The sequence below is a fragment of the Scheffersomyces spartinae genome, assembly GCF_019049425.1.
Source record: "Scheffersomyces spartinae strain ARV_011 chromosome Unknown scaffold_1, whole genome shotgun sequence".
In the NCBI taxonomy this organism is placed as follows: domain Eukaryota; kingdom Fungi; phylum Ascomycota; class Pichiomycetes; order Serinales; family Debaryomycetaceae; genus Lizanozyma; species Lizanozyma spartinae.
In genome coordinates, this window is record NW_025065048.1 from 180,499 (window position 1) to 206,457 (window position 25,959).

At 37.0% G+C, this 25,959-nt stretch overlaps 11 protein-coding genes and 1 non-coding gene across 12 annotated transcripts; 6 read left to right on the plus strand and 6 right to left on the minus strand.

Annotated features, from left to right (window-relative positions):
- Window positions 1-1,207: 1,207 nt before the first annotated feature.
- Window positions 1,208-4,897, plus strand: CRP1 (Crp1p; the record flags this gene model as incomplete). The annotated part of the gene is made up of 1 exon (XM_043190935.1): window positions 1,208-4,897. One exon carries the CDS (start codon window positions 1,208-1,210, stop codon window positions 4,895-4,897), a length of 3,690 nt encoding a protein of 1,229 aa, XP_043051612.1.
- Window positions 4,898-4,940: 43 nt separating this feature from the next.
- Window positions 4,941-5,936, minus strand: PTC1 (type 2C protein phosphatase; the record flags this gene model as incomplete). Its single annotated transcript, XM_043190936.1, has 1 exon — window positions 4,941-5,936. The coding sequence occupies one exon, from the start codon at window positions 5,934-5,936 to the stop codon at window positions 4,941-4,943; it is 996 nt and encodes a 331-aa protein (XP_043051613.1).
- Window positions 5,937-6,696: 760 nt separating this feature from the next.
- On the plus strand, window positions 6,697-7,599 carry KQ657_000080 (acylglycerol lipase; the record flags this gene model as incomplete). The annotated part of the gene is made up of 1 exon (XM_043190937.1): window positions 6,697-7,599. The coding sequence occupies one exon, from the start codon at window positions 6,697-6,699 to the stop codon at window positions 7,597-7,599; it is 903 nt and encodes a 300-aa protein (XP_043051614.1).
- Window positions 7,600-10,796: 3,197 nt separating this feature from the next.
- On the minus strand, window positions 10,797-11,147 carry PET100 (Pet100p; the record flags this gene model as incomplete). Its single annotated transcript, XM_043190938.1, has 2 exons — window positions 10,797-11,024; window positions 11,085-11,147. 2 exons carry the CDS (start codon window positions 11,145-11,147, stop codon window positions 10,797-10,799), a joined length of 291 nt encoding a protein of 96 aa, XP_043051615.1.
- A 201-nt stretch (window positions 11,148-11,348) lies between these two features.
- TVP23 (uncharacterized protein) lies at window positions 11,349-12,110 on the plus strand (the record flags this gene model as incomplete). Its single annotated transcript, XM_043190939.1, has 1 exon — window positions 11,349-12,110. The coding sequence occupies one exon, from the start codon at window positions 11,349-11,351 to the stop codon at window positions 12,108-12,110; it is 762 nt and encodes a 253-aa protein (XP_043051616.1).
- A 551-nt stretch (window positions 12,111-12,661) lies between these two features.
- VPS41 (Vps41p) lies at window positions 12,662-15,769 on the minus strand (the record flags this gene model as incomplete). Its single annotated transcript, XM_043190940.1, has 1 exon — window positions 12,662-15,769. The coding sequence occupies one exon, from the start codon at window positions 15,767-15,769 to the stop codon at window positions 12,662-12,664; it is 3,108 nt and encodes a 1,035-aa protein (XP_043051617.1).
- Window positions 15,770-15,981: 212 nt separating this feature from the next.
- On the plus strand, window positions 15,982-16,191 carry TFB5 (TFIIH complex subunit; the record flags this gene model as incomplete). Its single annotated transcript, XM_043190941.1, has 1 exon — window positions 15,982-16,191. One exon carries the CDS (start codon window positions 15,982-15,984, stop codon window positions 16,189-16,191), a length of 210 nt encoding a protein of 69 aa, XP_043051618.1.
- A 59-nt stretch (window positions 16,192-16,250) lies between these two features.
- On the minus strand, window positions 16,251-18,716 carry SEC34 (Golgi transport complex subunit; the record flags this gene model as incomplete). The annotated part of the gene is made up of 1 exon (XM_043190942.1): window positions 16,251-18,716. One exon carries the CDS (start codon window positions 18,714-18,716, stop codon window positions 16,251-16,253), a length of 2,466 nt encoding a protein of 821 aa, XP_043051619.1.
- A 179-nt stretch (window positions 18,717-18,895) lies between these two features.
- KQ657_000086 (uncharacterized protein) lies at window positions 18,896-20,689 on the plus strand (the record flags this gene model as incomplete). The annotated part of the gene is made up of 1 exon (XM_043190943.1): window positions 18,896-20,689. One exon carries the CDS (start codon window positions 18,896-18,898, stop codon window positions 20,687-20,689), a length of 1,794 nt encoding a protein of 597 aa, XP_043051620.1.
- A 600-nt stretch (window positions 20,690-21,289) lies between these two features.
- On the plus strand, window positions 21,290-22,843 carry KQ657_000087 (cytochrome P450; the record flags this gene model as incomplete). The annotated part of the gene is made up of 1 exon (XM_043190944.1): window positions 21,290-22,843. One exon carries the CDS (start codon window positions 21,290-21,292, stop codon window positions 22,841-22,843), a length of 1,554 nt encoding a protein of 517 aa, XP_043051621.1.
- Window positions 22,844-22,912: 69 nt separating this feature from the next.
- Window positions 22,913-24,628, minus strand: FCY23 (Fcy23p; the record flags this gene model as incomplete). Its single annotated transcript, XM_043190945.1, has 1 exon — window positions 22,913-24,628. One exon carries the CDS (start codon window positions 24,626-24,628, stop codon window positions 22,913-22,915), a length of 1,716 nt encoding a protein of 571 aa, XP_043051622.1.
- A 405-nt stretch (window positions 24,629-25,033) lies between these two features.
- KQ657_000089 lies at window positions 25,034-25,125 on the minus strand. The gene has a single exon. It is a non-coding gene; the product is annotated as a tRNA-Lys (tRNA).
- Between the last annotated feature and the right edge of the window lie 834 nt (window positions 25,126-25,959).

The window sequence follows — 25,959 nt, forward strand, 5'->3', positions numbered from 1 at the left end:
GTACGATATCAGCATTTAGTTGAGCAACTGAAAGTTATGGCTTCGGTCAATTACTATTTCGTTCAAACTTACGGATACCTATGGTTTACTGTGATATACTTGAGCATGTCGTTCCTTTATGCTAATCCTAATACGGGGATGATCCCAATGCTTGATATTAAACGAATCTTTGGGTCGTTTTTTGTTGTTAGTGGATTTTTCTTTGCCAATACCGTTTGGTTCTTCGGAAGTAATATATTTGAACGGATTGACGTCTTGGCCGGAGCTTATTGCGACTTCGGATCCCATAACATTCAAACAAAAATTGACTGTGAAACTGTACAAGGCCGTTGGGTTTCAGTATTTGACGTTTCGGGTCACTGCTATTTGTTACTGTGTATAACCCTATTATGTACATGCGAACTTTTAGGCAACTTCTGTACTTGTTACAGAAGATCGTTCTCGTTTAAGCGCAGGAAGCATATTTATCGTGAATCAATCACGAATACTACTACAGATTTAGAGTGCTCCGGTTACCTAAATGAGAATGCTTCTATCCCTAATAGTAAGGTGCATAATGACGTTAAAAACATTGATTCCGCCCAACACGGTACTTTCCAAACACTGGAACCCGATTCGCCTGCCACTGCGAATGGTCATTTGGTGGAGCAGGACGATGACCTTGAACATGACCATGACCATAATCATGAACAACCCTTAATTTCACCACCACCCCCTTCGCCATCGTCTCGTCCTATGGCATTAATCGCTCTAAATTTCAGTCAGATAACAATACTGCTCTTATTCTTTGTTCTTCTTGTCTTGTGGTTAATCATGTACACCACCACTAATCTTTTCTTCCACACGACTGGGGAACGACTTTGTGGGCTACTAATTGGGGTAGTGGTGGCAGCGATTGCCATCACAGCAGGAACACGATTTTCGTCCTATGCAAGTCTCAGGCACAATTGCCGCATCATGTAGCCCTACAGTTGAACTGGGATGGCTGCAAGATTTATAAGACATGAATGACATAATAGGTTGTTTGTTATTGTATATTTCCAATTTGAGTGTGTTTTGCGCTTGACAGACTGTTCCTTCGGTTTTTTGTGGCGACCCCAATTGTCATTTTGACATCTGTTATAAAGAGTCGGCTTTGGCATATTTTGCTATGTTTTTTTTTTACGATTATTAAAACAATAAAGTATTTTGACAGCTTTGATTGACCATGAAGAAGTTCACCATACTTCTTTCTAACATCCACTGTTCTGAGTGTGAAACCAAAGTCAAGTCTATCTTATCGTCCTTCTATGATCTTGTGAGTATAAATGATAACAAAGTCCTTGCTGTTGACTGGAACAACGGTCAGATGTATGTCATCTTCAACGACTCAAGAGTAGAGTTGCTTGTTAATGACAGATCATTCCTGTTCAAGACAAAGAAGATCATCACCGCTTTAAAGAGAGGTGGCTTCATAGTGGAATCATGGGAGGTTACCAGAAATGGTATAATAGAAACAAGTTCGTCATTCAACCCTAAACTGATGAAAACAAAGAAAGCACTGGAGGGAGGATTCTATGATATCGTCAAGTTTTTCCAAAATGTTCAAGATGAAAAGGATCAAAAGAGACATAGAGAATCGTGTCCAACTTGTAAAACCAATTTTAATAGTAAAGAAGGCGACGATGAAAAGAAGAGCAAAAAGAATAAGAAAGATCGCCCAGTTTCTTCACTGCTGGAATTTGATTGTGCATCATCTACTGCTACGCTTGCAGAACCAGAAAATCATTATGAAGCAATCTTTGCAGTGCAAGGTATGACATGTTCTGCATGTTCCAATTCAATTATGGATAAGCTTGGACAAATCTTTGGTAGTGAAGTGAAAATGAAAGCTCTGGCTCCTAAATATTCTGTCAATTTAATTGAAAACACTGTCATGGTTATGATTGAAAATAAACAATTAATTAACCAAATTACAGAAGGTATTGAAGAATTAGGATTTGATGCTCAATTGATAGAGCTCTTGCCCGTTAGAACAACTATTAAAACAAAGGTCACAGCCATGATAGGAGGAATGACATGTGCCGCTTGTTCTAATTCTATTCTTGCTGCTGTTGATGAATTATCATTTGTCTATGAAAGTGCAATTGATTTAGTCTCCAAGTCGGGAAGCTTCATTATAGAAGATGGTCCTAACCACTTGAACCTATTACAAACTACAGTTGAAGATTGTGGATTTGAATATGAATTAGTTAGCACAGAAAACATCAATTTTACACTGGGTGAAATGAAGTCGAGAACAGTTAGAATAACAGTTGAAGGTATGTGTTGTGAGGAATGTCCTGAATTAATCACCGATTATTTGAAGAGTTTTGGTGACGCCATAGTGCTTGAAGATGAGGCTACTTTAAATAATCCAATCATCAAATTCACATATATCCCTGGTGGCGAAATAACAGTCAGAAGCATAATCAAAGATTTAAATCATTTAACTCTTTCAAAGGAGGGAGGGTTTGTGGTTGACTATGCCCAAAAGGCAAAGTTCAATTGTCATTTAACAAGCGAAGAAACAATAGATGAAAGGTTAAAGAAGATGTCCAGAAGAGAACTTCATAATATTTTGATTAGATTATCAATTGCATCAGTACTTGCCATTCCAACATTTATATTTGGGATTGTTGGCATGGCACTTCTTCCCAAATCAAACGGGTTCCGTAAATGGACGGAACATCCAATATGGGCAGGTAATACTTCAAGAAATAATTGGATCTTATTATTCTTAAGTACCCCAGTGTACTTCTTTGCTGCAGATATTTTCCACAAGAAGGCTATCATGGAAATGAAAGCCATTTGGTGGAACAACAGTAGTTGGAAAAGAAGACTATTCAAATTTGGTAGTATGAATCTTCTTATGAGTTTGGGTACATCTGTTGCCTATTTCTCAAGTATTGTGTTGTTGTGTCTTAGTTCTCAACAAAAGAAAAGCCCTGAAGGTGAAATGGGTTCCCATACTACTTATTTTGATGCTGTTGTGTTTTTAACATTCTTTTTATTAATTGGTAAGGTTTTGGAGTCCATTTCCAAGATCAAAACTGCCGAAGCCATTTCAACTTTGAGTAGTTTGAAGAAAACTACTGCCAACATGGTAACTCTCAAAGATGGTAAATATGGTGATGATGAGGATATCAATGTGAAACTTTTGGAAATTGGAGATTATGTCAAAATTAGTGCTGGTGATTCTCCACCAATTGATTGTGTCATTGTTGAAGGTACTTCCAACTTTGATGAATCAGCTCTAACTGGGGAATCTATTCCAATTACTCGTTCTCCTGGTCATCAAATCTTTACTGGTACTATCAATACTGGAGGTAATGTCGTTATTGCAAAAGTACTTACTCTTGAAGGTGAATCACTTTTAGACCAAATTGTCAAGACCGTAAGAGACGGCCAAATGAAGAAAGCTCCCATCCAAAGAGTTGCAGATGGTATTACTGGTTATTTCGTACCTATTATTGTCCTTTTGGCCGTTTTAACTTGGATAATCTGGCTTATATTGGGTTTAAGTAATGCCTTACCCAAATCTTATTTGGACATCGATACTGGAGGATGGTCCTTCTGGTCTTTACAATTCGCCATTGCCGTGTTTGTGGTGGCATGTCCCTGTGGTATCGGTCTTGCAGCTCCTACTGCATTATTTGTAGGGAGTGGATTGGCATGTAAACATGGTATTCTTGCTAAAGGTGGTGGAGCTTCATTCCAAGATGGAGCCAAGACCAATGTTGTATGTTTTGATAAGACCGGGACCTTGACATATGGTGAAACCAAGATCACAGATTATATGTTGGTAATGCAAAAGAGCTTGAGACGGTTGGAAAAGGTTGTGACATTAATGGCAATCCAGCTTAGTAGAGATTTGGAAGTAAGTTCCAAACATCCTTTGGCCCGAGCCGTTAAACATTTTGCCGAAGCCAAATACCATAAACTTGCTGCCAATAAGGTCCCTGAAGTAACGACTTTGCCTGGTTTAGGTTTAAGAGGAAAGATTGTTGTAGACATGACTGAAGGGAAGACGATCTGGACCGAATGTCAGCCTAAAGAGGTGATTTTAGGTAACGAAAAGCTTATGATGGAATATAACGTTGAAATGACTGCCGATGTCACCAACCTATTGACTCAATGGAAGAGTGAACAGAAATCTGTAATCTTATTGGCTGTCACCTGTCCCAAGTTATTTGGTGACGATATGTTCCACTTGATTATGTGCATGGCATGTCGTGATGAAGTTAGAAAGGAAGCTAAGGACGTGATTGCTTATTTGACCAAGAACTTAAATATGGAATGTTGGATGATCACTGGGGACAACTCATTAACTGCTCAAGCCATTGGGAAAGAACTTGGGATAGTTAATATCGTCAGTGAAGTATTACCAAGTGAAAAGGAAGCCCAAATCAAAAAGATTCAAGCCAAGGATCCCAAAAACGTCGTGGCTATGATTGGTGATGGTATTAATGATGCACCAGCTTTATCTCTGGCAGATGTCGGTATCTCATTAAGTTCTGGTGCTGATCTTGCAGTAAACTCATCTGACTTTATTCTTTTGAACAAAACCCATCCCTTGATATCCATTGTTACGTTATTCGACTTGTGTCAAGTAGTTTTCCGGAGAGTTAAATTCAATTTCGGCTGGGCTTTGATTTATAATGTTATTGGAGTTCCAATTGCTGCTGGTGTTATCTACCCCTTCCACAATTCTCGGTTGGACCCAGTATGGGCATCTGTGGCTATGGCTTTAAGTTCACTTAGTGTTGTCACCAGTAGTTTGTTGTTGAAGCTTTATCGGTCCAAACTTCGTCCTAGCGATTTTGTTAGAGATGAACAAAGTAAGGTCCAAGTTAAGGGAACCATCATATGTGTTTAATGTATTTATGACCATTATATTAATAATATATTTATACCCACTATTATATACCCAATTGAAAAACGTCTTCGTCAAACCTAACGATCATCACAGTGACATTATCAGTAGTTGCTTCATCCATTGCTAATTGGCATAACAATCTGGCAGCTCGTTGAGGGTCTTTGCTTGACTTAAAACACTCAGTTACAAACTCACAAGCTTTTTGATCAGATATAACATCCCAAAGACCATCACATGCCAATATAATGAATTCATCAGTTGGAGATATTTCTAACGAAGTTGTGAATGGTCTACCAACCACTAAATCTTTCATATAAGAGTCTCCTAAAGATCTGGTGACAGCCAAGAACCCATTCACTCGCGACTTAAGTATAAGACCTCCTGTATCTCTTATTCTAGCTATCTCGTTCAAATCAGTGGCCTTGTGATCATATGAAAGTCTATATGCCTTGTTATCTCGGTATATGACAATTCTAGAATCTCCAACGTTCGAAGTGTATAACACTCTTTTATGATTTGATGTTGGAATGAATTCAAACTGTTTAGCATTCGGAGTTGATTCCTTTTCAGGACCCGGGGATTTCATTGGTTCATCAATGTCAGTGTCTTCTTTCCTTTCCCATACTAAAACAGCAACAGCAGCCGTACACCCTGAAGAACCCGTACATTCCTTTTCTATCAATTCATCAGCCTTTTCAAAGGCCTCACAGAAACTTTGTTGAATGTCTCCACTTAACACCTTAGAACGACGATCTCCATTGGAACACGTTTGGGCTATTTCACTTTCAAGTAAATTATGCAAATTGTTCCCACACCATCTCGCTGTCTCTTTCCCCGCGTGACCATCAAAAATTGCAAAGTATCCCCAATCAACTTGCTCAGCAAAATTGGCTATATATGTATGGACATCTTCCATCTTGGACCGATACGCCACATTTTTATTTTCTGCTACTCCCACTTTAAACGAAAGTCCATAGAATGGGTCCAGAGTATTGGAGTCGTTTGACGCTGAGCCCGCCGCCGCGGCCGAGACCCCCATTGCCGTTGTAGTTTGGCCTACATCGGAAACTGAAGATGCTGTCACTGCCATAGGACAACCTGTGCGTATATGCTATGCTTATGCAACTGATGAGATTTGGCTGAGAAGCAATGAGTAGGAATCGACCTCCAGGAAGTATTGAAACTTTCGGGCTAACCAAAGTTTAATCCACAAACTAAATTAACTAAGAAGAAACATCTGATTGCTTAAACGTTGGGTGTTTCTATTTTAGAAGTTTCAGGAGAACACTTCACCGAGGACATGGACAAGATCCGAGGATACTTCCGGGGGGAGCTCCAATATACATTTGTGCATTAGAAAATATAAAGTAGTACTTTTAATTAAATGCAATACTTGAAATAGTATTATTATGATTAAAACTGGCTCGTGTCTCAAGTATTTATTTATAGAATATTGCCACGTAGACTACTTCTCTTTAATGACGTTGAAAGTACAATCTAAAATTACTGTAAGCGGAGAGTAGCAACTCCAAACTACATTATATGTGGCTTGATTATTATTGTGGTTTCTATTGTTGGTTGTTTAGATAGGCCTAAAAGCGATTGTTGAGGGTTGACCCTCGGTTTACCTTTTGCTACTGAAAAGTGTTAACTCCTTGTAGTGAATATCACAAAAAAACACGGGATGATCAAATACAGTTTTGCCAACAGTGCAATTAACACTCTAATCTCGTTAAAGTCTTTCCCTTTCTTTCTTTCTTTCTATAGTATTGATTGATTGATTGATTGACTGATTGACTATGCCTGAACGTGTTATTCCTTATACCCCAAAGGGGACTCCCAAAGTCGAGACAGTTGTCTATAACAAAGCTAACTTCAAGACAGTCACTTGGAAAGTCCCAGAGGGGGTTACTTATAAGGGGAAGATCATTTATGTCCATGGGTTCTCGGAAGAGAGTGGACTTTATACTGAATTTTTCGATAAACTAAGTCAACAAGGTTACGAAATCTTCTTTTTCGATCAAAGAGGAGCTGGAGAAACCGGTAAAGGTGGTGATGTAGGAGTTACAGATGAATTCCATACATTTGATGATTTGGATTTCTTCATTGAAAGAGAAGCAGGTAAAAGAACCGACCCCGAAGAGAAGTTCACTCTTATGGGTCATTCTATGGGTGGAGGGATTATTTTGAATTACCCTATGAAGGGTAAACATAAGCAATTGATTAAGAGTGTGGTTGCCAGTGGACCATTAGTTAAATTGCACCCTGATACTGAACCAAATATCATTATTATGAAATTACAATCGGTTATCAATGCCTTAGTTCCCAGATTGAAGATTGATTCCAAGCTTAATTATGATCACATTACGTCTAATGAAGGCTGGAAGGAATATGTTCGTAATCTGGGTAAATTGATTGGTACTATAAGACAATTCCACAATATGTTTGCCCGTGGAGCTCGTTTATTGGAACCAAGTTATGTTGCTACTTGGGATCCTCTGATTAGTTTATTGGTTTTACATGGAGATGATGATCATATTAATTGGGATCGATCATCTCAAGAGTTTTTCAAATTGTTGCCCAAAACTGTTGATGCCAAATACGAATCTATTCCTGGAGCAAAGCATGCGATTTTCATTGAACTGGAAGAGATCTTTAACTCTGTTTTCTCCAAGGTAGTCACATTTCTTGACTCTCACTAATCATAAGAGTAACTCGTATACTATAAATTAATATAACTAAATTAATCAGGTTTATTTTCTCAAGTCACCGATATCAGGAGATCGCATCATCTTGGTATACCACCTGATGAATTTGTGTGGGGGCACATAAATCGAACGACCGTGTAAGCGAATATATTGCAACTAAGAAATGGACCCAGAAAAGAATATTTACCAGATCCCATCGAGGATCAACATAACTCAGTCAAGATTAAGAAACATACTTCAGCCACTCTATACATAAGCAGCTGTATTTAGTTAGATTAATACCATAAGGTCCTCCTAGTGTGTTGATTGAGATTTATTGAGCATGCAATTATTATGGGATATACTATAAAACAGAAAATAGACATTTGTCTCAAGGCCGAATCCAATCCTGAGATGACTCAATCGGATTTGGCTCTATGGGCGAAAGAGAAATACGGATCAGATAAACCTCCATCACAAACCACCATTAGTCGAATATTAAGCTCCAAAAATGAATTGGTTGCCTCTAAAGATGCAGATTTCACCTTGGTGAGAAGAAGGAGACAACAGAACCCCTTGCTACGGAAGATCCTTGGAGAATGGATCACTCAAGCCATATGGGAGAATATCCCCATTACAACTCCCATCATCCAACTGACGGCCAGTGCTATTTGGAAACGACTCCCCATGGAACAAAAGGATGGCAATGGGATCTTCACTCAAAAATGGTGTAGTCACTTTGTCAAGCGGTTGAATGTTTGTCTCACTGGAACAGAACAAGATATAGCTGAGAATCCGGGCAATTATAAACTCAATAAGATTTGGAAGTTGGATGAAAAAGTCGAACTAAAGGAATACATTTCCAATTTAATCCATAAGGAAAATTATAAACCACAAGATATTTTCACCATTGACGAGTTCCAATTGTTCTATCAATTGCCCTTGGACCAAATCTTTGATATAAGTTCCATTGATAAAGGGTTAAAGCAATTGAGTTCTTCACCGGAGAATCTGTTAACCATAATGCTAGGATGTAACATCAATGGCACTGAGAAATTAACTCCGCTCATAGTAGGGAAATATGAGCGGTTTGATTTGAGTCAAAGTTCTCATACAAGCTTAAAGAATCTCCCGATCCAATCTATAAACCAACAAGTGTTGCTGAATCGATTGACGGAAATATATCAGATTTTTTATAAATCAAATGGGAATAAATGGATAACCCTGTCGATGTTTCAAAACTATTTACTTACTCTTGATCATAAATTGGGCAACCAATCCCCTCCTCGGAAGATCTTGATAATCCTTGATGATTCTTCGTCTCATCGCATAATCAATGTCAAATTCAATAATATAAGACTTTGTTATTTGAAGAATAATATTAGTCAGAAAAACCCCTACAATACCTTATATTCGGGCGTGAAATTTGATTATTTACCCATGAGTTTTGGTATAGTTGACGAGTTCAAGATTTTATATAGACTTCAACAATATTTGGAGATGATCAATCTTCAGAGAATTAAGTCAAAAAAAAAGGCAGAGGAGGGTAGTGGTAATGGAAATGTTAACGGCACACCAGGTACCTCCACTAATAATGGTGGTACTGCTACCAACCCCCCTAATGAGTCCAATAAAGATGCTTCTTCTACCAGTACAAGTGAAATCTTATCGGAAGACGACTACAAGATATCTTTGGTTAAAGTAATTGAATGGATTAAAAGATCTTGGGACTCCATAACACAGGAAAAGATATATGCTTCATGGAAAAAGACCCATTTGATCAACTTCAATCTACCTTGGCCTTCAAATGATTTGGACATTCAACAAGATGGTAACAGACTATTGGCATCCATGACTGAACGGTTACAAACTTATAATCATACCAAAAGTTACGATAAGCTTCTGGAAATCATGGGATATTTAAATACGGTTATCCCCTTTGAAATAGATGATTTATTGGGGTTGGTCAATGAAAAGGCTAAAGTCACCCTAAGTTATCTATCCATTGAAGAAATTATAGGAAGTTGTCTACTGGAAGAACCAGAACTCATGGAAGATAAAGATGATACCTTTACCATTCCCGCAAGAAGGTATTCTAATAATACTACTACTAATAATAATACCGTCAACATTCATAATAATGACTCCAGCATAAACCAAGGAATATCCTCTAATAACAATACTAACGCTAATGTTAACGACGATTTAAACGAAAATATATTGGTGCAAGAAAGTTGGTTCAACTTGTCTTCTGTTACAAACAATATAGATGCTCCAACCCCATCACTCCTTAATACGGAATCTCCTTTACCTCAGCAACAGACTCCGTTACCATCAATAATTCCCAATGGCAACGATACTCCTCAATTGACCAATAGTTCAATCAACGGTCCAATGATGTATGGTGGTGGTACTACATCCATAAAAAAAGAACCAGGAGGACTATCCACATCGCCATTACCTTTACCACTCCGATTAAGTCAAATGAATTCCAATGAGGCCAATAAATCGGCATCCAACTCCTTACAGTTCCTACAACTAGACGTTGGCAACTATAATGATTACGGTGCCACTACCGGACAATCGGAACAACCTACATCATCCACCAGTACTCCAGCAGCAGCAGCAGCAGCCTTGACAATCAACTCATTGATCACCGCAGGCAATGTTCTAGCCAATGAGAGCAACACAACGTCCAATTTACCATTGCCCAATGCCTTAAGTTCCATGTCAAAGGAGTTAGCAGATACCCCACCATCGCCATTACCACCAATCATCAATGCTAAACATAGGTTGGATAATAATAATAATGAGCCATGGCAACCAGATAAAAGAAAGCCACCAATGCTTTTCTCGGGCATCCCCAATGCAAATTACGGTAACTTCAATTACCTTTCAAGTAACAGTCCTGGATCAACCTCCAATGTACCACCTGGTTTCAGTCAAAGACTCGGGTATACTGATTATGATGTGATTGTTGCCTTAAGGAAGGTCTTGGAGATCATCTCTTCGTCTCCAAACCACCTTAAGCTTTCAAATGGAACTATTGAGGAGTTGAAGTCAAAACTTAAGGAGTTTCAATTGAAATGTGCCCCACGACAATACTCACTGAACTAATAGAATAAAACAGTTTATGTCAATTATTATGTACAGAATGCCATATATTATTTCTATTTACAAGTACACTATTATTATTGATCATATCAATACCTTCATTCATGTTCCTCCTCCAACATCTTTGCTCTCTCTTCTAATCTCTTACGTTTCTCTGCCCGTTCTCGACGGATCCGCGCAATTTCCGCTTGGATCTCATAGGGCTCCTTGGGAATCTGATTCAACGTCGCAGGATCGGGCCAGAACCCAGGAATATTGAACTTCTGATCCGTATCCAACCCTGTGTAGTACATGATACTGATGGGAGTAAGGAGATAAAACCCAATCTGTTCTGTTGTTAGTCATTCATCTGATGGACACGAATACTAGTTACGACGTCAACATACTTTGGCTGTTTCAAGTTGTTTACGGGATAACCCGCCAATGAACTTACGGTAGAATGACGACATTCTTTGTTCTATGGTGTAAAAGAGCACAGATAGTATTGATGGTATTAATCACTTAATCTATAAACTGGTGATGGCACAAATGTCGTGTTCCCATAAACACGACATTTCGCGACACGAAACACAAACTAACAACAAAACCACGACAGACATTACCTTGAGACACCTTAGCTCAAGTCATAGCAGGTATATATTAATAATATTATGTCGTCAGGATATACGGCCATTGAGGCCGATGTTGTGGAACCAGATGTCGTTGTTCCACAAGGACAAGCTCAATCACAAGCTCAAGTACCACCACCTCCAACATATAGCGACTCCAATCCGTATCCAAATCAAGCCACAGGACTATTGACTCAACCATTAACCAATGAACAAGCAAGCCAATTATCATGGATTGAACGGATAAAACAATCCTCACATCCCGTGGCATTGGTATGCTACATTTTCTTCCGTGTAGGAGCCGTTTTCGACTATTTGTTTGGGAACTTCATCATTGGTTTAATCACATCCCAGAACAAATTCATCTTACACTTTATATCACTTATAATCTTAATCTCCGCTGATTTTTGGAACGTTAAAAACATTTCCGGTAGATTATTAGTGGGGTTAAGATGGTGGAATGAAGTGAATTATACCAAAGATTCACATGGTTCATTTGAAAACGTTTGGGTATTTGAAACTGCGGATCCAAATCGATATATTCATCCTGTTGATTCCAATATCTTTTGGACTTTATTATATGCCCTGCCAATTGTTTGGGGGGGGTTAGCAGTGGTCTCCATTTTAAAATTCCAATTTTTATACTTGATAATCGTTGGTATAGCCCTTACCCTTTCGGCTACTAATGCTATGGCCTTCACTAAATGTGATAAATTTGGTAAAGCCAATAATTTAGCCACCAGCTTCTTTTCAACGGCCACAACCTCATTGTTCTCCAGATTCAATCCATTTACAACTCAATAGTAAATATCATCGTGTATTTTCTGTATCAAGTTGAAACGATTCATATTCTTTTATTGTTCTTCTAGGTTTAAGTATTCCCCCTTTAACTCGTTGTCGAAACGTGTTGCCTTCCACGTACCGGAGCACTCGATCCTTGCTGTTGAATGTCTTTGGTTTTTGCCAATAGTAGTTGGTTGTATGTGCTCTAATGGTTGTGGATACAGATTTAGACGAGGAATGGCCACTGTGAGGTTTCTTGGGGATATTGTTAATCTTTTGATGTTCAGTTATTGATGAATGGTTATAACATTCTAATATCGAATCAAATATTGAATCATTGTCCGATTCATTCTTTGTCACTCCTTTGAATAATCTTATCAATGCCTGGAATTTGTGTCTTTTGGTGGTAGACTTATTAATATTACTAGAGGGCACAGTTACCGTTTCTTCTTTAGTAGCATTAGTCGTAGCATTAGCCACTGGAAGTTCATCAGTATCTCCGTTATTCCCACTTCTTCGATACAAAATACTGGCCGAGATACTTTGGAATGGTTCAAACATAAGCGCTAACTTCAAGGACTGTTCTTCTGTTTGATTTGACGTTTGACTTGTTCAAGATGGTCGTATTTCGAAGTTAATGTCGTGAACACTGCCTTATGTTTTATATCGATCAATGAAGCTTCATTCAAATAACTTAGCTCTCCTTTATGATTTTTGAGTAGAATTATTGAGTCATTTTCATTGATAAACCCCTTGGAAAATAATTTTTGAATATTAATTTCAAACCCTTTGATTCTATCAAGCCTTAAATATTCAGATAAATCTTCAGTATTCTTGACCACAAGTTGATAAATCAATTGATTTAAAACAAGATTCAATTCATTATTATAGGAGAATTTAATGATTGAATTGTTTAATCCCCAAACTTCAACATTTTTGGACATTCTTTGAAGAATATCAATAGGGTCATAAAATTGTGACAGCAATTCATCTGAATCTTCAATTAAAGCCTTAATGAATTTAGGTTTATCCATTGAATGGTCAATTAAGATTGTCCAAGTTTCTTTATCATTTTGATGTTTAGCAAAATTAATTGCAGTTTCTGGATCATCTAATTTATCAATCATCAACCGTAATGCCTTTTTGTTTTCTCCAATTTTACCCAATAAATATACCAATTCAGGTATATATTCGTTGGCTTCGCATAACTCAATGGCTCGTTCAATCTCATAATTATTATTGGAACTAAGATATCCAATAAGTTTTGCCTTATCAAATTGTGAATAAAGTTTAACCAACTCATTCCCAAACGATTGCACTAAGAAATCATCCACACTCATTAACTTTTGTAAATAAAAATAATTAACAATATCCATTCGTGATTTGAAGAAAAGTTTAACTATTTCATTGGGTAATAGTTCATGTCGACTATCAACAAGTATATCAATAATATCACTTAGTGAGTCTTCTAATTCGGGAATTGGTAATGTTTCAAACTTCTTTTTGCTATTAAACCGTAAATTAATAAATTCTGGAAGTTTCTCTTGATACGTGGTTAGCAAATGATGTTTGAATAAAAATTGAATAATGCAAGGATCTTTCAAATATACTAAATGGGGCACGGACTTCGTTGGCTCATAAGAATTCACATATAACTCTGATAAGGTAATTCTTAATTTTGTATTTGAAGATTTTAATTCCAACTCCTCTTCTAATTGTGTTTCAATTGATTTGAAATCAAATAAATCTAAACTCCATGTGGTTAACAACCTAATAAATTCATCTTGATCTGTTTTTAGATAATGTTCAAGAATATGATTAAAAATATGCTTTGGTAAATTCAATTTAGGTGATGTGGGTATAACGGTTGCAATTTCACCAACATGATTACTTTCAATGAAAATTCGACTCCATGCATCCCATTGAGAAATCACTTCTCGAGTATATACATCCTTTTCTTCTGTTGAGATTGATGAAACCGTAGTGAAATTATCTGGTAAGTCTGAATATTCCACTTCAAGTAGACTTCCTAAGAAATTGGCTGCTTCTTGCCATTTTTCCTTGGATACTAAACTATCAACATGTGAAATACCCAAATTTAACCTTTTTACTCTTGGAAGTAAATGTTCGGTAATTCTCCACGCTTCAAGGTATCTTTCTTTACTTATAAACCATTGCAGTTGGTCGTATAACAGTACTTGTTCCCCCAACACTCCATCAGTTGCACTAATAATGAAATATTTGGGTAAACTCTTATTATCAATCAATGTACCCAATTTATAATCATTTAATCCTAAACCTTTAGCGTTCTTGAGGCCAATTTCCTCCTCAAATTCAAGTTCACCAGTAGTAGCATTAACAAGACGAACATCAGGACTATTATAAGTTGGTATCATGACTCCCTGGTCATTTTCCAGAAATGTAGGAGGATTGAATATTAAAAGTAATAATGAATCATTAGTGAAGGTTGATATTCCACAAATCAAAGCATCATCGAATTTAAAACTATGTTCCACTTCAACTTTCTTAACAATCGATGTTCTAAAGGAAATAGAAGCAGTTGAAGGTAATACTTTGTATATAGAGCTTGCACCACTACCTGCAGAATTATTGTGAAGTCCATTGTTGTCTTCATTTAGTTTACCTGATTGAACCACAAGGGACCAGACATAATTCCCCCAAGCAACTAATATTCGATTAGCTTCTGGAATATGAACCCGTGGCCAATAAAGATCACCGCGGGGGGAATCTTTGGGTTTCTCTATTGTATGAATAATCAGACGATTGGAAATATCAAAGAATGTAATTCCCTTATCGTTCATCCAAAATACAATATCATCTATAATTTTAATACCAACTATTGGACCATGACCTTCTTCTAATATAGTATCAACTCTTTGGCCCAACCAGTTCTTGGTGGAATAAATCACTTTACCACTCATTCCTCCACTGATAAAGCTTCTGCTTCTGCCATATGCCTTATCAAATACAACTGCATGTATGGGTCTACTAAAATCGTAAGCAATTATATCTTTTTCGTCTCTAATGGATCCAATCACAATGGTTCCATCCATAGAACCACTGGCAAAATATAAGCCATCGGTATACACCAGTAAAATGGAAGCTTTATGAGCCTTGAAGGTCCTCAATACCGAGTAATCTGGTCTCACAAGATGCAATATACCCGTGTGGGTAGCAAATATAAGAACATTGTCATGAAAAGCACAGGCAGATATAGGGTCTTTGGTAAAGAAGTTGGACAGTAGCTGGTTCAATCTAGAATACTTTAATCTCGGAGGAATTTCATCATCATCATCATCATCATCATCATCATCATCATCATCATCATCATCATCATCATCATCATCATCATCAGTATCTTCTGCTTCATCTTCATCTGCTTCTGTTTCATCGTCACTACTCTTATCACTACTCTTATCAACTAAACTATGAAGACCATTTCCATCTCCATTACCATCCTCCTTATTATTATCATTTGGATCTTCTTCAAGAACGTTATCTAAGGCTATTGAAGTTGAAGATCGTCCTGTTGTACAAGTGGGGGTACTCAATTCAGTACCCGCAGTAACCATATGATCAGTTGCTTCATCACTGGTTTCACTTTCATTCCCTTTTGGTGATACATTGCCGTTGTTAGTCCCAGTTCCGTCGTCGCTCATGTCATCAGCAATCAACAGTCAACAGTCAACAGGTCACTGACTTCATACTAGGCCGTAATACTAACTACTCTTGCGTGAGTTCACATTGAGCGCGCTACCATATTCAAATATGGTAGCGCGCGGTGATCTATTGTCATTTGTATGGCTATATGTATATATTTTCATTTGTAAAACTGTAATCTACTTAGCTCTTTAGTCATAGCCCATTTACAATGCCTACAGCTACTAAAGGAGTCTTAGTTCAGTGTGATCCAAGTATCCGTGCACTTATCCTACAAATAGACTCAAAGGCTCCAGGAATTGTTCTTGACGAATTGGATGAAACTCATCTTCTCATTAAACAAGATCAAGTAATGAATGTTAAGAACGAATTGAACAAGTTGCTTTCTAAAAATATTTACAATCCATTTGATGAGCAGTGATACGACTTTTTAGTGCGTGTATGAACTAGTACTATTTAATTAGTTGATCTACTATTTTATTAGTGGACCTCATTGAGGATATCCTCATTGAAATGTGGAGCCTCTTCAGATTCCACAGTAATTGAAGAGGCCAAGTATCCATAGAAAGTATCAGGATCCATGACTTCCGTTCCCTCGGTGCCAGCTGTTAAAAGCTTCTCTTGATAGAACTTTTCATAATTAACGAAGATAAGATTGGCAACGTTGTGAATTAAGAATTGAGATGCCGCTTCTTCATCAATGAACAGGTTGATTTGAGTTTGAAGTCGCGGTAATTCTTCATCTAATTTAAGTTTCAATTGGGTATAAACTTCCATGGGAGCAGAATTATCTTTACCCTGGATTAGTGGCTCACATATCGAATTGCTTGCACCTTGAATAAGTTCATTAACAGCATTTCTTAATTCAAATTCGATTTCATAATTGGCATCAATCATATTATCCACGATTCGAGGTACTGATCTTTTAACCAATTCAATGATTCCATTATTATTCAAATTGAAGTCTCCGCTCCGTAGTGTTTGATAGACATCGTGCAAGCCTGTTGTGAAGTCAATGGAATAATCATTTCTTGTGAATTGAATATCGAAATTGGATATATGACTTCTTAAAATCAAGATGTTCTTAACAAGAATCAAATTGGCATCTGTTGTTCCCAAAGTCCCCTCACACTTTTTGTACAAATTGTTTTTAAGCAAATAAATGCACCCATGGACAATATAATGGGCCAAATCATCAAAAACAACTGAATTAATCAAATCATAAATATTGGAAAGTAACGTTAAAGCTTTGGCCAATGGCATATAAACATCCGGGAATATGTTATCCTCATAATCAACATCTAAACTATCAGTAGTAGTAGTTGACTCATTAACACTACTTTTTCTTCTGGTTACAAGAGTTTGGTTATCAGCAGCCAATAATCGAATATCTCGGGTCGAAGGATTATATTTCATCAACTTGTTATCAACATAATTTTGAATTCTGAAAATAAGTCTTGTTTGACAATCATTTAAAATAGGTTGGAATAAAATACCATAACTAAGCAGTCCATCAGAAACATTTAAGCTCACAACAGTTGAAGAGTCTGCTTCTTCAAATTCATAATACTTTTGTAACAAAGTATCCAATGCACATAATTTGGTGATGTTTGTCTCCCTAAGCAAATAAGGTCGAACTTTATCATGCAAAGATTCTAGAATTCTCTTGAGGTAATCTTGTAATCTAAGTGCAAGTTGATCGTCATTAGTAGGAAAGAATCTATAGAATAATGAATATTCCTTTTGAATAATTTGCTTGTAAAAGTTGATTTGATGTTGAGTGAATTGAACAATGTCGTTTTTATCATTCGTTATCGTGTTCTTTGCATCAACATAAAGTGAAACTAACAGCAATCTCCCGTCAAAATAACAATTTAAAACTTCATTCAATAAGCCCAAATATTCGTCATGGGTTCCAATTCTAGTGGAGATTTCTTTAATTAAGGATTGGAAATCAAACTTTTCAATGAAATTAACATATTCATTGACATAAACCAATTCTATGGCGATTTTTTTTGCTTTCAATTGAATGTTAATACCTTCAAGTAACTGCTTTAACAGATATGTCAAATAATCTTTGACTAAGGAAAGAGCTCTAGTCATACATTGCCTAAACTTCATGTTATAGAAATCATGATCTTTCATTTCTGGGTTTTCTTTAATGAATGCCAATGACTCATCTAGTTCCACCAAGATCTCTTTAAATCTCTTCAGTCTAACTAAACTCTTACTAGATCCTGCTTTGGATAAATGTCTTGTTATGGGATCCAATGTTTCAAAGTGTTTCAAATATCCAGCGATCTCATGGTGTTTTGTATCAAACTTGATTTTAGTATTCAAGTACCCGGACAGTAATCTTTCAAAGTCAAGGGTCTCCTTGGAGATTTTGGAATATTTATTGATAAGATCGTCCAATTGAACCAAAACTGAATTGGTTTCACCCAAAAGTTGTTCATAACTATTGACGTTTGTTGATAGCGTGTTCTTGAATAATTGTAGTTTTTGATTCAATAACGATTCCAATCGTTGTTGCTGTTCAAAAGGGATGATAGATGGTAGGTTCAAGGCATTGACTTGTTTCAGCCAATATAATTCAACTTCATCATTAGTGAAAGGGAACAATTGATCAAACACTTTTTTTTTATTTCTACTATTATTAATATTATTATTATTGTCTTTCTTATCGTGAATGTCGTCCAAATCTGTTAGTGATTTGCTTCTAGTCGGTCTTCCTCGAGTTTTGCTGCTTGAAAGTGATTCACCGGAGTCGTTAAGAATCTCTCGACCACTACCATTATTTTCATTAGATGATTTCGATAAAAGAGGTGGTGGTGGTGGTGGGGTCAGTTTCCCCAAATTCAAATGAACTTCAGAGACCCCATGCTGTGTAGGAACATCGGAAGCAATCTGTGTCACAATGGACTTGCTCCTGCCTCGTTTAGACATAAGTATTCTGCTATAGTGAGAAGAGTAAACTGTCAGTGGAAACGTTGTCTTCAGTTGTTCAAATCAAAGTTGACATTTTAATTTTTCGCAGTGCGAACATGAACCCAAGTCGCGCATCGTCTACGGTTCTGAAGATGAGGATATAAGTCGAAGCTACATACGAGTTAGTCATATTCAGCATGGGTGAAGATATAGAGACATTAACAGACTCTGAAGAAGATGAGTTGGTCCAATTAGAACGAGAGTATGAGCGGAAGAAGCAACTTTTATTGGAGAAGAAGAACGAGAAGAAGAACCATCATCAAGAGAATAGTAATAGTGCAATCATCTCGATCCAAGTAGGTGATACCCCACCCAGTTCTCCAAAGACCAATAATAAAGATAATAATAACAATATCAAAGATCAACAATGCTTTTCTGGTGAATTTGCGCAGAGGAAACAAGCTCAAAGCAAACTCCCAAGTAGTTTCAATGGGAACGTATTGAAACCGAAAGGCCAGTCATCATTTGGAGCTAAACTCGAGAATGCGTCCGACAAAAAGCCAACAAAGTTTAATATTGACCTTCAAGATCGGATCTTTGGCTTTACAGATGATGAGATACCTCGTTTAAACCAAGTGGTGACAGAAAATGACCAATTCACCAAAGAACCAATGATAAGAAGGTACATTGATCCCAAATGTGTGACTCAGTTAATTAGCCAGTATAACATCAAGATAATGAGCTTACAAAAGTTCTACGCCAAATGCTCTCCACCATCATATAATGAACCTAATTATATAAATTGGATGGTATGCGGATTTGTTCTAAGTAAGCCTGAACTCTGCACAACCAAAGATGGGAAGAATAAGTATCTCAAATTCTTCTTTGGTGATTGGAATACGGATATTGGGGTCTTAGTATTTGATAAAGCAGTGAAGCATTTTATCCATCTTGTTGCAGGAGAGATTATTTTAATTCTTAATCCTGGAATTGCCAGGAAACCATCCAATGGCATACAATTCAAGAATAAAGATAATATTAAGAATATTATATCAGTGGGGTTAATGAAAAACTACGGGAAATGTAAAAAATGTAACAGAGCCATAAACACTGCAAAAGGAGATTTATGTCAAATTCATTTGGAACAACATTACCGTAGTGGTACTAATAGAATGGAACTAAATGGTGCAGTTAGTCTTCAAGGGCCATCGTTGTCTTCCTCTTCATCATCGTATGAAAGGAGATTTAAATATAGTCCCCCAGAGGAGCTGACTCGAACTTATTCTGGAGGTAATTCAATAAATCTTGCCAAATATGACGATCCCAATTTGGTTACTGAACTGATAAGGAAAAGGAAGCGAAAAGACGATGAAAAGGCAAATCAACTATTAGAATCAAAATTAATGGGTATTGTTAACCCCACATCCTCTGGTAGACTTCGAGATTTAGGTATCTTGTCAGAATCATCTTATAAATCGGTTGAAAAACAATATAGTTCAGATTCCCAGAAGGGGTTGACCAATGCAAACTTAAAAGACCTTGGATTCAATCCATTACTCCCCAAACGAAGAAATACCAATATCAACACTACCTCCGCTAAATCTACAAAATTACAAGAGCTTATGGCATTAGCAAAGAATGGTAGAAATAATAAATCGCTATTTGTATCTCGGAAAGATTATAATGTCCAACAGGACCAAAAAACTCAAAGTTTACAAAACCTCGAACGGTATAAGAAATCACTACTGAAGGAAAAGCATGTGCAACTCTACGACGATCTGGATTCAGATCAAGAGCAACAAGAGGTTGCTGGTGGTAATCGCCACAAGTATACACACAAATTCAATGGTACTCAATCACTTGAGATATTACCTGATGATACTAACAATGAAGAAGATGACGATGATGAGTTAGACATTGAATTTACTAATGAATATGCGCGGAAAAAGTACCATCAACTCAGGGCTAAGAGTGACAGCAACAGGAAGTGAATGTGAAAATTTCAAGAGCCCTATTGTGCTAGAAATTGTTGGCCCACCTATGGTAGGTTTTGTGGCTGAGGAGTAACTATTCAATTATAGCATTCCTTGGATCAATGTACAAATATATCTCACGGATAATTATGGGGGATGGGTGTTAGAACCTTTTCGCCTAATTGGGACCGAGGGTAACGTTTCAGTATGATAATGGCTGGCGGATCTTTAGTGTGGCTGAGGGGACGTCTTGACATGGCTGAACGACGATAATGATAGTGGAGAATGCTAATAGTAACTGTAAACCCATATCGATGACCCAGGACTTATTATTACGTTTATTCGTTGTACCTTAAAACAAGAAGCTTGAAGGTTAATTCTTTATGTGCAAGATTGTCCGAGTGGATCTGAGATGCTCACATGAAGATTGGGGAAATTAGCTCGGTTTAATGCAGGTTTTGTCCTCTATTGTAGAGACTACTTACCCTGATTAGGAAGCTGCAAAAACTAATGTGGGGTTTTCCTGGTGATATCATAGTAAAAAGTTATAAATACCTTGAAGGTTCTTTAGCATTGAATTACTGTAATTGTATCTAATTATATTATACATAAGTTAACATGGGAGTTGTTGAAGAAATAACTCCATATCTTACCAAATGGTACACCATTTTAATTGGTGCTTCCGTGGTCTACTTTATAGCTAACTACATTAGATATTTGAAGTTTTACAAAGCTCATGGCTGTAAAGAACCACCTTATGCCATGGGTAGAATTGAAGCCATAAAGGTATTATTTAATACTTTGAAATGTATGCATACGGGTACCGTATTAAGTTATCAAAATAAATTCTTCTGCAATGGTCAACCTTTGACTCAACAAATGGATATACCTGGAATGAAAGTTCTTGCTACAATGGATCCAGATAACATCAAGGCACTTTTGGCTACTCAATTTACTGATTTCGGTTTAGGTGACAGACATGCTCATTTCCTGCCCACTTTGGGTAATGGTATCTTCACTTTAGATGGTGAAGGCTGGAAGCATTCAAGACAAGTGCTAAGACCTCAGTTTGCTAGAGAACAGGTTGCTCATGTGAAATCTTTGGAACCTCATATTCAATGGTTTGCTGATCATATCAGAGCTAAAAAGGGCATGCCATTTGATATTCAGGAACTTTTCTTCAGATTTACTATCGATACCGCAACAGAGTTTTTATTTGGTGACTCGGTTCACAGTTTATGGGACGACGAGATTGGTAAAGTTGATACCAGAAGCATTCAAGGTAAAGATACGTTTGCTTCGGATTTCAATGTTGTTCAAGTATATTTGGCTGCAAGAGCTTATTCTCAATCCTTGTATTGGCTTCACAATTCAAGAGAGTTTAAAAGGTTAACTAAAAAGGTGAGAGATTTCGGGAGACATTATGTTGATGAAGTTCTTGCTTTAAGTGAAGATGAATTAGACAAACGTTCAAATTCGGGTTATATTTTCTTGTATGAATTGGCTAAAAAGACTAGAGACCCTGTTGCCTTATTGGATCAAGCCTTGAACATTTTGGTTGCTGGTAGAGATACCACTGCAGGTCTCATGTCATTTGCTATGTTTGAATTGGCAAGAAACCCAAAGGTTTGGGAAAAGTTGAGAGATGAAGTAGAACGTACATTTGGTGTTGGTGAAGATGCCGATCCTAATGACATTACTTTTGAAAGCTTGAAACAATGTGAATACTTGAAGCAAATTATTAACGAAACTTTAAGAATGTATCCTTCTGTTCCAACCAACTTTAGAACTTGTTTAAAGGAAACTACTTTGCCAAACGGTGGTGGACCCGATGGAAAGGCTCCAGTCTATGTTGCTAAGGGTACTTGTGTTCTCTACAGTGTTTACTTTATGCAAAGAAGAGAAGAATTCTACGGTAAAGATGCTTCTGAATTCAAGCCAGAACGTTGGGAAGACTTGAAGAATTTGGGTTGGTCCTACCTACCATTTAATGGAGGTCCACGTATTTGTTTGGGTCAACAATTTGCCTTAACCGAAGCCTCCTATGTTCTTGTGAGATTAGCACAATTATTCCCTAAGTTGACTTGTGAAGATGCTAGACCTTATCCTCCAAATATGCAATTGCATTTGACTTTGTCACATTTTGATGAAGTTAAGATTTCCATGGCCTAAGCAAATTACTTATACATTCGATATTATTAGTATTATTATTATTACTCTCTAAAAGTATATAGATGGAAATTAACGACCAAACTTCTTCAATTCAATGTATCTCAAGAAAGGATAAACCACACCACTAAAGCCCATAGATAACCACATGGCCACATCTCCACCAAATTCACCTCCAACAGCTTTAGCTATAGGTCCAATCCAATATGTTTGTGACATGGAAAGAACGGCACCTGCAACCCCACAGCAGAAAGCAAGTGTGGCAGCATATCCATTAGTAATTTTACTTGGATCATTCCAAATATCAAAATTATAATGTTGGTTTAAACGTATGTTAGTCGAATGCAATTCCTTTTCTTGTGGTCTTTCAGTAAATTTATCAGAAGGAAACTCATGAATGAAAAGATGCTTGAATCTGTTGGTTCTGAAAATTGTGTTTTCTTCTAATAAAATCATGAAATACATGGAAATCCAATACCCAACCATTGGTAAAAAGTTACTTAAAATAGTTGAAAACTTATTTCTTCCAACTAAAGCACATACCATGTAAACAATAGTGACAACAATAGACCAAAACCATCTGGGGATTTTAGTTAAAAAGCCTCCAAATAATTGAATTCCAAAACATGCAGAATAAGTATTGATTATGTTGTTGCTGATTAAGGAAATAAAAATAACCATAAGCAAAAACTTTCCTCCACCATTCCACCGTTCAAAAGCTTTAAATAAAAGACCACCCATTCCTGCTTCAGCATAAGCGTCATTCCATGGTTGATAATTCATAGCCACATTACCAATCAATGAGCCAATCACTCCAACAAACGAAGTAGGAAGAAGTATTCCGAAAAATGTAATGAAATAAACTTGAACATCAGGAGTATTCTCTGGGAAAAGAATGTAATAATCTGAAGCCACTGAACCCCAAGTTGAAGTGATTGCATAACAAAGCGAAAAGAATGAGAGCCAATTCCCCTTAAGAGTAGCTGCATCATCTAATGGACTATTAGCATTGGATAAATATGAAAATTTATCAGAAGCCGAAATGTAAAGTAATAAGAACGCAAGATTAACTGGGATTGCCAAAGCTGCTTCGAACCTTAAAACCTGTTTAATACCAAACATTGCAAAAATAAGCGAAATACCAGAAATAATGATAATCCCTCCAACTAATGGGATTTTATTATCCGAAACACTCATTAAAATTTGTCCTCCAACCACACAGTTAACCACAGACCAACCCATAACACCAACTATAGCTGCCAATGCCACAATTCTAACAAACCACCATCCGAAAAGAAATCTGGCACTAACCATCTGTCTACAACCAGAACGTGGACCCATAAGGGCCAAATAAGCAGCAATAGCACAGCCAATGGCTTGGCCAATCATACCTGAGATCATACAATTCTTAAGTCCAAGACCAAATAAAAGTGGACCTAAATAGAATGAAGACATCGATGAAAGTCCACCACATCCTGAGAGCCAAAGTCCAATGACCGATATAAATTGTTTGGTGGGATTCGTAGATCTTTCATAGGATTGTATTCTTTCAATACCTCGAGCTTCAACTCCTATAGCGTCAAGCTTCTTTGAAAGTTGGTTTAACTTATGGAAAACATTGAGCTTCTCTGATTTAATGGATGAGCCACTGGATTCAACAACTGTTTCTATTTCCTTATCGCCTGCTTTAGTTGAAGGTTGGGTATTATTATTATTATTCATGGGAATACTCCTTTCTTTGTAGTAGCTATTACTACCACCCAATATGGGTTCGTCCTCGTCGTACATTATATAGTTGAATATTTAAAGGAATCTAAGTGGAAAGGTGGAATGCTTCACCAAGTGAAATTTTTCACTTTGTACTGCGGAGATCCTCAATCGTTATACTCATACGCATTCTGGAGACGAGTCAATTTTCACTTGGAGATCGCTTGCCGCACCTAACGATGACTCAAGCGATGCCCGTAGTCGTGTTGACATGCCATAAATCAAAAGACAAAACGTGCAGAGGTAAACTATGCGATTTGAGAGCCATGGGTTGAGGGATAAATATGTGATCTTAAAAATGGGGTGGTCTTAAGTGTCAGACACAGGCTGACACCTTTGTATCTGGGCAAATGCCATGTACAATATTAGTATTCATTTATGGATCTGATTAAACAAAAAAAAATGAAGAACGAAGTTCGAACTGAAAGCCCGACGCGGGGGTCGAACCCGCAACCTTTTGATCGCTTCTCTTGTACAAGACTAAGAGTCAAACGCTCTACCGATTGAGCTAGCCAGGCTGCTCGCTGGGGCTACAACTTCATTTGTATACTATATTGCCTTTGAAGTTATCACGTGCATCGTACGTGACGAAATCCTTGATCCTGCAGATCAGCAATTAGTTGTTTTAGCATGCAGTATATAGGTTTTACCAATAAAGTCTGCTATTTGATAATGAAGGGCAGCAAATCTCAAGTAAAACCAAGCTGGAATAGCTCAAATACTTGATATGAATCTACATACTCACCCTGTACTGCACCAAAGAAGTCTTGCCACAATGTGGTTTATAAATGATATCATATAATAGCATGGAAGTTTGCTTTCTATCTCAAGATGGCATCAAACCTTAAATTTCGCTAGATGCCCATTTGGAACGACTTCAAAGGTAATATTATATCATGGCAACTACAAGTTGGGATGAAGTAGCAAATTAACTAGTTCCAGAATGGGTTCAGACCTCGAGTTAGTATTCCCTATCTCATAAAAAATAAAATAACACATATCCTATTGGGGCCATTCATTACGAAACACAAACACAAATCATACAAGTTGATATCAATGGCAATAGTAGTAGCAAGAGAAAAATATAGTAAAACCAATGAACTTGTAATATCAGAATGCTTTTTTTCTTCCCTTGGTTTCTCAGATAATGTAGATAAAGGTTTGTAAAAGGTTATGATCATCATTCAAGTTGTATTTACACTTCGTTCGAATGGCACACTCAAAAGGATAAAAAGTAAATAGAATCACATACCACTAAGGACGTAAATCAGTTCCAGATTATTCACAAAGTATCATACTGATTTCGATTTGCTAATAAGAAAAGAGAAAAGAAAAAAAATCGTGTAGTGAAC